This window comes from Triticum dicoccoides, chromosome 4A (assembly GCF_002162155.2).
Source record: "Triticum dicoccoides isolate Atlit2015 ecotype Zavitan chromosome 4A, WEW_v2.0, whole genome shotgun sequence".
In the NCBI taxonomy this organism is placed as follows: domain Eukaryota; kingdom Viridiplantae; phylum Streptophyta; class Magnoliopsida; order Poales; family Poaceae; genus Triticum; species Triticum dicoccoides.
This window is the reverse complement of record NC_041386.1, coordinates 592,786,158-592,798,650: the sequence shown is the minus strand read 5'-3', so window position 1 is coordinate 592,798,650 and position 12,493 is coordinate 592,786,158. Positions and strand designations below refer to the sequence as shown.

At 41.8% G+C, this 12,493-nt stretch overlaps 1 protein-coding gene across 1 annotated transcript; it reads left to right on the top strand.

Moving 5' to 3' along the window:
* Positions 1–1,893: 1,893 nt before the first annotated feature.
* Positions 1,894–7,319, top strand: LOC119289262 (homeobox protein knotted-1-like 4). The gene is made up of 5 exons (XM_037568621.1): positions 1,894–2,205; positions 2,294–2,407; positions 2,516–2,627; positions 6,338–6,597; positions 6,737–7,319. Exons 1-5 carry the CDS (start codon positions 1,936–1,938, stop codon positions 6,977–6,979), a joined length of 999 nt encoding a protein of 332 aa, XP_037424518.1. The 5' UTR covers positions 1,894–1,935; the 3' UTR covers positions 6,980–7,319.
* The last annotated feature ends 5,174 nt before the right edge of the window (positions 7,320–12,493 follow it).

The following is a 12,493-nucleotide window of genomic DNA, read 5'->3' as shown; positions in this document are numbered from 1 at the left end:
CTCAAACTTGTTGGGAAGCATTACTATTGGATAGAGAAAATAATTACATGATAAAATAAAAATATTTACGCTATTTATATTTCATGGAAGTGTAGAAAAGTAAACTAATATAAATAAAAAACAAAGTTACCACCACCACGAGGTGCCGACGCATGGCTATAGATGGGCTTTGCTTCGCACAACAAAGTGGTGATAGAGACAAACTGCATCACATTTAGGATTGTGGTCGGGGGGTATATATAAGCTACCTCCTCGAAAGAGGGTACAAAGACTGCCTATAGGGCCCACACGACCAGGCATTGCGACCAAAGGAGAGGGCCACACGGAGTCCACCGGCCTCCCATACGATCCATCTTCAATAGGTGCAATGTTCTTTGATGTTATATTTTGGGGTTCAAAGTTTCCAACAATTACATGCACAAAAACATGCATCTGGCCTATCCATCACTTTGTCAATATAGTCAAGATAAAGTTTTTTTTTTGTTTTGCTAAGAAAATGATATGGATTATTTTAAAATTATATATGTCTAGGACACATATATAACCGCCCCTAAAGAATTGTATAAATTACCAACACTGCGAATTGTGTACATATTGTAAAAGGTAATAGTAATGTTTCAACTGACTCTAATACTTTTATTGCGTTCCAACATTGTAACCTATCTATAGCATGAGATAAGCATTGATGTGGCAAGGAATAACATGTTTAAATCAGGTGTAACATATACTTTTCATCTGTAGTTCAACAAATAATTAATATGTGGACTTATGAAAACTCATATAAGATTTGTCTAAGTGCAAAAATGTTGAACAATTAACTGTGATTTCTTTTTGATATACAAAGTTCTACCGGTTGATGTGTTTTGGTACAGTTAAGGAGGTTGTGGTGGCCGCCTAGGGTAGATCGGGAGGAGCGCGTCGCCTGGTCAGCACGTGGCTGGCCACGTGCTGGAATGCTGGTCCAACAAATAATTAATATGCACACCTAAAAGAGTAATGTGAGATATGTCTCACTGCTATAATGTTGAACCACCAGGTGTGATTTGTTTTCTGACATATGAAATTCTACTGGTTATGATATACTACCTCTGATCCAAATTAATTGACACAACATCTATACAATTTTCATTTTATATTTTATAGAGGCCGCCTCAATTAATTCGAACCGAACAGAGTATATATTTTGGTACGGTTGTGAAGATTGAACGGATGTGATCATTTTAGGTATAACTATGTGGATCCGACGAATCCTATTTATTTAGGCACCACTATATCGATCTGGTACAATCATGTAATCCCCCGTCCCATGATACAAATGACTCCTACAATATGTTTAGAATCTACCAATAAAGTGATGGTCCACCAGATCGATGACCGAACATTTTTCTTTTCTTTTTTAGGAACCTCTAGCACATCTCTTTCATTGTATAGTACTCCCTCTGTCTGAAAATACTTGTCAGATAAATGGGTATATCTAGAGGTATTTTCGTTTTACATACATCCATTTTATCCATTTTCCAACAAGTATTTTCGCATGGAGGGAGCATATTTAAGATTGGAATATATGATTTCATGAATGTTTTTTTTTTCAAATGTGTGATATACTGTAAAAGGTCCTCGTGAAATTGCGATTTTGCATAATTAGCTCATACCTTTTCTGCTTGCTCACGACAGTGCAACTGTACACTTCATGAACATCGCACTTAACAGCGACCATGTTGTTCCCTTCGATTATTGGACCCTTTTCCTCCTCACATATGACTGTCCAGCTACTGTGCTTTCCGGACAGTAACTGCAAACCAGACGCACGCTCACAAATCAATCCAGAATTTAAGGCAACTAAATAGACAACTTCCATTTGCCCTAAATAGGCTTCCTCCGACCACTAGACCTCGCCGGCCGAGTCATTAATTAGCCGGACAAACCAACGCATGCATGGATCAGCCCCCTCTTCTTGGGAGCGGCCCCAGAGCCGCAGCCATTACCCGCAATGGTTCAGCTCCCTCCTTCGTCGCAATGCATCAGCACGCAGCCTCTACAACAACTTCACCACCGGAAAAGGCGCCGGCGGCGACACCATTCCGGGCCTCGGAACACTGTGGAGAGTCTAGCCACAACAGGAGATCATCTGACACGATCAAGGCCAAGATCATGTCCCACCCTCTCTATCCGGCTCTCCTCGGAGCCTTTATTGACTGCCGGAAAGTAGGTGCCATTCCAATTTGACATTAGACAACTCGTATCTTGCTGCCCTGCTGTCTCTTATTTGGTTATTTTTCCTCTGCCCAATAAGGTCGGAGCGCCGCCGGAAGTCGTTGGTCGGCTCTCCTCCCTCGTCGACGAGCTCCGGCCAAATTCAGCCGGCATCCAGGAACAGCCGGCGGACCCAGAGCTCGACCAGTTCATGGTAACAAGCATTACATGATTAGTTTAGCTAGCTGGAGCTTAATTATTTGCATACATGGACCTAACGATATATATGCTTTTGTGTGTGTGTGTGTGTGTGTCTGTGCAGGAGACCTACCGTGATATGCTGGTGATGTACAGTCAGGAGCTCACGAGGCAAATCCAAGAAGCCAATCAGTTCTTGAGGAGCGCCGAGGCCCATATCGACTCGTTTGCACTAGGTGTGTGTGCATGCTTAATTATACTAGTAAGTTATTTTTGCAGGCTTGTCTTTGGGAGTTTGGGATGATGCCAAGACTATTTCAGCCTTGCGGGCATCCTATACTTATTTGTCATCTTTGTTTTTTGCGGGAATACTTTTTTTATAGGAACTTTTGATCTATTCATTTTCAATCATAATAGTACAACGAACACACGAAATAATAAAAATTATATCCAGATTCGTAGACCACCTAGCGACGACTACAAGCATTGAAGCAAGCCGAAGACGCGTCGTCGTCTATTTGTCATCATCTATGAAAGAAAACAAGTGCCAGTGTAGCGTACCATGTGGTGTTTATAATTCCCAAACCTCTAGCTTAATTAGGACTCTTAAATGTCTTGAATTGGTAAACTTTTATCGATAAGAAGGGACTTTGAGGCCAACATGGTATCAAGGTTGTTTGTGTGCATCTTGTGATCCAGAGGCCGTGGTTCTCCCCTTATAAAAAAAACATGGCAAAGATGATATAACCGCAAGGAGTATAAACTCGATCTCAACATGGCAAAGATGTGCACAACTCTATCAAGTCGACAATCCCCCAAAAAATAATAGTGTCATAGTCTAACATAAAAAAGATGAAGAATGTCTTAGGGCGCTGGGGTAAACAACTTGCACCCAAGCCATACACTAAACCAGCATTCATGTGGGGTAAACACCTCTCTGATTAGGGATGTAAATTTGTGACCCTCAGGGTTCCCTCCGACTCTTCTTAGCTCAACCAAATGTACTAAATTTATAAAAGTGGGGTGACTTCTGAAAATTTAGTTTATTTAGTTCAACTAAAGAGGGCCAGAGAATGCTCTAAAGGGTACCAATTTGCACCCCTATCCCTGATCATCTGCTCACACCGCATACATGCTACTCCCTCCGTCCGGGTTTATTAGGCCTCTTGCATCACAAGCATGTCCCCTTTTATAAGGCCCCGCATTGGAAAGGTGCATGCATGCAATCATTTCATTGGTTGCGTTGAAAGCGATTGTTGTTGGTGTCATGGCTGGAAAATTAATACACTTCATGCGTGCTTTTTCATTGGCTGCATGCATGTGAGAGAGTGCATTGGGAGTGGAATGGAGGAATTAATGTGAGCAAATTACTATGTGTCTTGGTCTAAGAGAAGTTGTCTTTAGGTCTAATAAACTCGGACAGAGGGAGTAATTTGAACAACTTCATGTGCTCCGACCGCTGAAGCATAGACCATTCATGAAACCAACACGTAAATGAGTGTATAACCTGCAAAGGAGTACAAGTCTTCTTTTTGTCAAAAATCATATTGTTCTTGGATAGCGAAAGAACCCAACATAAGACACCACCCCCATCAAGATATGAGAGGAAAGCTTCTTATTGATACCCACAACCAGGTGTCAAAAATATTATGCACATTACAATATGGATGTATATTTAAGGTCACCATGACTATAGACCAAACAACTCAAGCGGACTTGTATTCTGGTCACAATAAAAGACCAGAGTTTAGTAAAATAATATACATAGGCACCTTTAGGGTTGAAATATGCAATTGTACATGTACTTAAGATACTAAGCTCCCTAGGGATGCTAGCTTCTGGTGTCGGGGCTTAAGGGGTCATTGATGGGACCAGTAATAAGGGAGTGAATCAATATATGTGTGCTATGTTAATGTTTACTTCAAGATGAACGTGTGACGCCCATATGTTAATTTATGTGTTACGTGTAATAACGGCACACCCACACATAGAACAATTTAGTATACCTCGCACACCAGACACCCTATCTCACCAACAAACAAAAAACACAAATGTAAATAAAAGCCCGCCTACCTCGGATGAAACACACAATATTAATGAAGCAACCAGCCGTAACAGGCTGGAAAGAAAAACTTAACTCATGACTGAAGAACGGTGCGGCAAAACACGCATTGCCCTCTGGTGGTTATAGAAACATGTAACTACCAAATTTTCATTAGATACAAAACCCACTACCACTAACACCTCTTGAGTTAGCAAGAAGTATTTCTAGTCAACTTAGGAACATATATGCCCCCAAGTTTTATTTATTTACCATAGCTATGTATGAAGCCACTGCTGAACCGGGCATAATCAAGCTATAAGATTTGCCACCTCAGTTTTTTTATGAGTTTGGGAGAGAGAAGAGGAGTGGATTGTAAACCTATAGCGGGCTGCAACATGGACTCCAATACACTTTCCCAGAAACAAGATGGGTAAGACATTAGTGACATAATATGTAGAGCTAGCGTCTACCATATGGATATGCTTTTAGATTGACTATATATATGATGTGGCGAAATGGAGCATTAGCCTTGGGAAAATACACATGAGATCCTGGGTGCTCCACACCCCTGTACAAATATGAAACATAAAAGAATACCAATTATTTAAAAAAAATCTGAAATTTAGGGATATCAAACTTGGGTTCTCAATCTACTCCCGTGTGAAGTTCCGTGAAAAAATACTAGTAAACGTATCCATGGCAAATGAAATACTGTCCGAACAAAAATACACCCAAACAGTTTTTTTATACATAGGAAATTTATATTTTTTACCACGAATACGCTTCCTGTTATTTTTTCACAAAATTTCACACGGGAGTAGATCAGGAACCTAGGTTTGATATCCCAAAATCCCAGTTTTTTAATATTTTTTAAATGTAATGTTATTATAGGGGTGTGAAGCATCCGGGTGCTACAAATCTGCTTCCATTAGTCTTGCTCTTAGAGCTAGGTTCATATATACCCCCTCTGTTTCAGTATACAAAACGTGTTGTTATATTCAAAAGCCAAACATTTGTATGTTTGATCAAGTTTATAGAATGATCATATTAGCATCTACAATATCAAATAAAGAAAATATAAATATATTTATGGTGAATCTAATGATACTGATTTGACGTTGTAGATATTGCAAATCAAACACAAAAACTTAGTTGTCCCAAATCTTGATTGCTAGCTAGATGCTCCATTATGAGAGTAAAAGCAAAAAGGCGTACTGTATGAGACACCCGTTGCCTTGTCTTGGAAAAGAGAAGCATGGAGATGGAGGCACATGCATGCTGAAACGGCACGTACGGCCACATGGCAAAGCAACTGCTGGCCAGCTACCCCGCTACCACACCATGGTTGCCATAGTTGAACGCTGCAACACGACAGACACGCACAGTGACATATGGATACTCCCGTGCGGAGACGCCCGTTGATGCATATGCACATGTCAGCCTTGGCGCTGCATGCATGCGGTTGCGATCTCGCCACGCATACATGATAGTACATGCATGGGCATGTGCTCGTCTGGCTGAAATGTTCTCTGCCTCCGTTGGCCGTACCGCCCGATTATTATCCAGCTTTTTGTGCCTGCATGATTGCATAGGATCAATTAGCTTGATCTGAAAGAGATCATGGTCAGTTCGATATTGGATGGTGTGGTGGTGGTGGACTGGTGGTGGGGCGTGCTACCATGCATGTTCTGTGGTGATCTGGTGGTTACATTACATGTGCAGCTAGCCAGCAGCCGATCGATCGACGATAGCAAAAGCAAACCGATCGATCTAGTGATAATATTTGCGTCAATTTATAGCACACTATCTTTCTAGCTAACGTTGGCTCGTTAGATGAAACTACTAATTACTGACCTATATATGTCTTTGGTTATTTGCTGGATCGTTGCCGTGTGTCTTAAGCAACTGGCGACAACAACGGCGAGTGCGGGGGTTCTTCTTCTGAAGATGAGCAGGAGACCTGCGACGTCGCCGGCCTGCCTTCCGGCAAGGGCAAGCAGCTGAAGAGCCAGCCCCTGGACAAGTACAGCGGCTACCTGAGAGGCCTCTGGAGGGAACTCTCCGGGAAGAAGAAGAAGAAGAAGAGCGGGAGGCTGCCGAGGGAGGCGCGCCAGAGGCTCCTGTACTGGTGGCAGCTGCACCAGGGATGGCCCTACCCATCGGTACGTGCTTGGCTACGTACTTTGGGTTCATGCATGCATGCATGCATGCATACATGGAGATCGTTACGTACTCCTATCTTGGTTTTTGAGCTTCGTACTGATAGCTAATGGCGACATACGTAACGTGCATGCGTTCCAGGAACCGGAGAAGCAGGCGTTGGCTGAGTCGACGGGGCTCGACACGAGGCAGATCAACAACTGGTTCATCAACCAGAGGAAGCGGCACTGGAGGCAGGCGCCGCCGGCGACGGCGATGGACAGCAGGTTGCAGCACATCAGCGCCGGTGCTTCCGGCAGCAGCTCTCCCGCTATCCTTCGGATGGAAGGCCAGCACTTCACCGGACGGAGTTGGTATCCCGACGGTGGTCCGTTGAGACCCTGATCAGTGGACATATACCATCGTATGCCATATATACACACACGTCCAGACGTGCATGCGATAGATTTGATTCATCGCAGAGTGAAGTTCATGATGGAGCGTAAATGTGATCAACTCAACAATAATTTTTCCAACCATCGACTATAGTTAAATAATGCACTTTAGCTACATTTCAGTCAGCTGAAATTTCACTTTTGGATCAGTCAATTTTGTGGCCGTGGGATTTTTCTTTAAGGTTTGTGCTGCGTTTTTTCCCTGACCTGTGTTGCTTGTTGTGTGGGCTTCTTTCTTTTTTTTGACTGACCCCTTACTTGGGTCAGTCGATTTCCTTCTGGGCCAAAGCCCATTAACTGTGTGATCCATTCCTGCTCTCTCTCCCTTCATTTTTTTTAATATTTTTTAGTTTTTATGTGCTTTTTCTTTTGTTTTTCTATTTCTCTTTGTTAGTTGGTTTTATTTTTATTTTGTGGATATTTTTTGGGATGTTGGGTGAGTGTAATGTACACACATAAATAATTTGCAATATGTGCAAAACTTACACTACTATATGATTATTGTTTGCGTACTAAAAAGTATAATTTAAGAGCGAAGTTGTGTGCAAGTTTTGCAAACTTATTTTTTTTCAATGGATTATAATAATGCTACTAATTCATTCTTCCTCATTTTAATTAATTAATTTATTTTTGTTTCTTCTTAAAGGCTAGTACTAATGACACTAATTAATAATTTATTAGAAAAACTTACTACTTTGATTTTTGTTTTAGTTTCTATTTTATTTTTTCTTCTTAAAGGGTAATACCAGTGTTAATAATTCAATCTTCCTTGGAATGCCTCATTATTTTGATTGTGTTCTAGTTTTTATTTCATTTTCTTTTTTCCATAAAGAGTAATATGTAAGCCACTAATACATTCTTTCTTGAAAACTTTGGTATTTCGGTTTTTAAGTATTATTTTATTTCCTTTATTCCTTTGTGATAATACCAATGACACATTTCTTCTTAGGAAGCTTCCTTTTTCTGAAAATTACACTATTATATTCGTATTCTCGCATATTATAAAAATGTGCAACTTCTGTGCAAATTGTTTGCCAAATATTTCATTATTTGTTTTATTATTTTCAGGTCCTTTCTTCTTAACGGGAAACCAATGACACAAATTCATTGTTTCTTAGAAAACTTCCCTATTTTAATTTTCTTTAAGTTTCTATTTATTTTCTTTATTCTTTAAGGGTAATACCAATACCTCTAATTCATTCCTACCTGGGATTTTTTTTGTGAAATTTCACTATTTCTGCTTATTTTTGCATATTATAAAAAAGCGCAATTTCTATTCAAACCATGTGCAAATTTTGTCATTATTGTCTTTTTTACTTCTCTTTCCTCCTAAATGGTAACACCGATACCACTAATTCATTATTTTGATCCAGAGAAGTAGAGACACCATGGATCAAATGCCAATGCTACAAATTCATTCTTTCTTTAGAAAATTTTCATTTTGCGAAAAAATTCACTATTATGTGTTTATTCTTGCATATTATAAAAAAGCGCAAATTTTGTGCAGATTCTGTGCAATTTTTGTCATTATTTTGTTTTAATTTTTTATATCATTTTCTTTCCTATTCAAGGGTATTTTTGCTTCACTTTTTTATTTATGTTTTCCATTTCTATGGGTTTTTCTTTTTCCTTTTTCTTTCCTTTATTGGTTATTTTTGTTTTTTGTGGGTTTTTGGCTAAGTATAATTATATACAAACAAATACTATATAATATGCGCCAAAATTTCATGATTATATGATTATTTTTGCATATTATGATAAAGTGAAATTTCAGTGCAAAGTTCTGTGCATGTTTTTTTAGTCGTCTTTCTTCTTAAAGGAAATACATTATTTTAGTTACAGTCTGTAGGAATTATAGCAGAACGCAAAAAATGCACTATTTTATGCTTATTCTTTGCATATTTCAAAAAGTGTAATATCAGTGCAAATTGTGTGCAAGTTTTGAAAGTTTTTTTTCCTTTTTTCTTTTTCTTTCTTCTTAAAGGCTTTCATTCTTTCTTAGAAAACTTCATTATTTTGATTCTTTTTAGTTTTTTCTGAAAGTGTAATACCAATGCCACAAGTGTTTTACCGTGTTTGTTCATTCGTTCTAGTATGCATGTAGTCCATATTCAAATATTCAAATCATCGTATATTTATGTATGAAGGGAGCATTCACAAGTGTACGTGCATGCATGAATGGTTTGTACGCATGCACCCGCAACTTTAAAAATTCAATTTGTGTAAATCATGGAAAAGGTAAAGAAAAAAAAGAACGTTACACATAGTGAAGCATGAACGTTACGGTTAGAGGCACACTTGAAGGAAACATGTTTGGGTCAGTCGACTGACTGAAATCTTGTTTTTCAATCAGTTGACTTGTAGCCAGTCCCATCCGTAAGATGTGTATAAGCTTTCACTTTAGCTATATGCCAGTTAGCAGAAAATTCTTTTTGGGTCAATCGATTTTGTGGCCGTCCCATTCTACTTTGAGATGTGTGACGTTTTATTTTTCTTCTGTGTCATTTTGGTGGTGAGTTGGCCTGCGTGGAATCGATTGACCCCTATTTTGGGTAAGTCAAATAACTTCTTGGGCTTGTTTTTGCACTCATGAAAAAATAATGAGCTTGGTTTAACATGGTTAGAGGCGACAAAAAATAAATATCCATCTACAAAAAAAAGTGTTCATGTATCTTATAAAAGTGTGCATGTATTACTCACCTAAAAATAAGTAAAATCAAAATAAATTAAAATAGAACGGAGGAAAACTAAAAGGGAAAGGTGATAGTGAAAAAAAGGGAAAGCAAATAAAAAAGAAAAACAATAGAGCAGGCATAAAGAAATCCTAAAAAATATAAAAACATGAAAATGAAGGAAATAATCAAATGAAACATAAAAAATATTGTGGCAAAATGAAACTTGAAATAAAGCAGCAAGAAAAGAAAAGAAAAACATGCCGGTCTAGTCAGGCCGGTACCCTTTTCTCTCAATAAGTGAAATATAGCGAATATTTTTTCTAGGAAGGAGATAGAGTGAATATAGTGGTTCGTGGTTTTTCTCGGGTGGTCATGGAACCGTTGGATCGCGACGGCCGATGGATGAGATTCGCGTTGGAGGCCCAAATCAAGATAGCCTAGTACTCTGTGTTCGTTCTGATCATGGGTACGGTCTGTACTCGTACAATTTCCACTCGACCAGCGAGAAAATCGGTGTTTTGTCGGTTCCTTTTTGAATGACTATGAGTCTCTCGGTCAAATTCAAAGCATGAGCTTTGACGTACAGATTCCACAGATCCATGGTGAAAGCACGAGGCTTGGCAGGTCAAATGATTTTCCACATTTCTGTAGAATTTGAAAGACCGCTGAATGGACGGGAAAATTCGAGACGCATTTCTCGGTGGAGGTCGGCGGGTCTACGCAGCCGTGCGTGTGCGTTGATGGCGCGACGGAGCCGAATCTGAACGAGAATTCATTGACCCACGACCGGCTGAGGTAATCGATGGGGCAAGCTAATTTCGTACGCATTTAGCTGGGTCTACGCGGCCTTGTCTGCTGATGGTCATGATGTGTGACGGAACGGAATCTGAACGAGGTAGGCAATGAGTTGCTTGATCGGATCTTCTATGGCGCCTCCTGCGATTTTACCAGCACATACCACAGTTCTCAGAGCATATACAGCCGGGCTATTCAAACTCGTCTCAGACGCCCAGGTGAGCAGACCGGTCACAAAAAATCGACCCAGCTGAGCGCGTCCGCATGACAGCCCAACCCACCACCGACCCCACCGACGTCCCAAAAAAAACCAATCTACCTCCTCGCTCGCAACCCTAGCTCACTCACTCTCCTCTCTCGCTTTGTCCTCTCGTCTTTCCTTTCTAGTTCCGATACAATCCGGCAACCATATTGAGCTCCGGCAACCGCTCCAACTCTGACCCGGATGTTGACGAGGAGCTGGCCTCCGCATTGAGCGGTCCAAGGTGGACACCGGCAGCTCCGGATATGCAGTGATGCCGTAGCTCCCCCGCTAGCGCCGCGCAGACGCCGGCGATGGCCCCTCGGGCCCACGCGCAGCTCCGCGAGGGTTGTGCAGTCCGCGCCTCCCCCACGCCAGCCACTGCCCCTGCCGACTGCTGCTCCCCACATGGGCAACGGTGGGTGCTTATGCCCGCCCCAGCAGCCTGAATGCGCACGCCAAAATTGGAGGCATGTGTCGCTCGCCGCCAAAGGCAGCGTGCAAGGGAGAGGGACGCTGCGGAGCAGTCCGTGCGCCGCCGCCGCGGGATGCAGGCGGAACCTGACGAGGACAAGCGGCTCCTCGGTTGGGTCTACCGCCGGTCGCTTACAACGGCGGAGACGGACGCTCAGTGGCTCCGTCAGAGGAACGCCAAGGCGGTCCGGATTGCCATTGAGTAGTCCAAGCCCGAGGCGGCAGAGGCAGCTCGGCTGGCGAAGCTCAAGCGGCAGCAGGACATGACCGTTCGGCGACTCAAAGGGCTCATCATTCTCTCCGACTCCTCCTCCAACGAAGAATAGGACTCCGGTTGTCGCACGAGGCAGAAGGACATGACAGTCCAAGCCCGTGAATGGCGACAACCACGGCGCCTCGTGCGACGATCCTCCACCAACCGCCGACGCCTACAGGTGCGCCGACGACTGGAAGGAGAAAGAAACGGCGAGGAAGTGGTGAAGACAGTGGCGGCGCCAGGTTCTAGAGGGTGGGTATTCATTTTGGAGGAGGGTATTCATTTTGCCCAAATCATCACTATTTTGCAAAAAAAATCGCTTGTTTTATATAAAATTTCAATGGTTTGTCAAAATCTTGGGTATTCAACCGAATACCCAAGAAGACCCCTGGCGCCGCCCCTAGGTGAAGATCCGCCTTCTCCACTTTAATTTCAAATTTTTGGATGTAGTTTGAACTTGTCCGTCGTATTATGTGACTTATATGAACTTTGGTGATCTATTGAAGATCCGGCTGTGATATTTTGTTGGACGGATTGTGTATTTGTTTGTCTGTTTTCTATGTTCGCTCATGATCTATCTAGTTTTTTTTATCGATGTTGCATGGTTTAGTATGAATATAAGAGATCGGATATAAGATATGTGGATATGGACGACGCAATTTAAGAACTAACTGGTTAGTGACCGCAAAAATACCCAGGCACCACGTCCGCGGTTGTTTGAGGGGCCGGATTTGCCACGTCTGGCTGTGGATGCTCTGATGGCTTTAGACTTTCGTTGTCACCTGTCCCTTGTCGTCGCTGAACACATACGATAATTACAACAAGCATCTAAACGAACGCCTTAGCATAGCATAGGCCAGCCTTTGTTTCGCACGACCATTTCAATTCTTGTGCTTCTTCGCCAAAAAAGAGAGTCAATTCTTGTGCAGACGTAGGAACGGAGAACAAAACTAAACAGAACAGCAGGGCAAAGCAAGAGGCGCGCCGAGCGTCCGCCCGTCCATAAGTAGCGCAGGCAGCCAG

What these genes read in the sequence shown, in the direction of transcription:
- LOC119289262 (XM_037568621.1), top strand. Translation starts at nt 1,936, where the DNA reads ATGGATCAGCCCCCTCTTCTTGGGAGCGGCCCCAGAGCCGCAGCCATT. An exon ending in CAGAGCTCGACCAGTTCATG is followed by an intron (nt 2,408 to 2,515) that starts GTAACAAGCATT and finishes GTGTCTGTGCAG; the next exon opens with GAGACCTACCGTGATATGCT. An exon ending in TATCGACTCGTTTGCACTAG is followed by an intron (nt 2,628 to 6,337) that starts GTGTGTGTGCAT and finishes GTGTGTCTTAAG; the next exon opens with CAACTGGCGACAACAACGGC.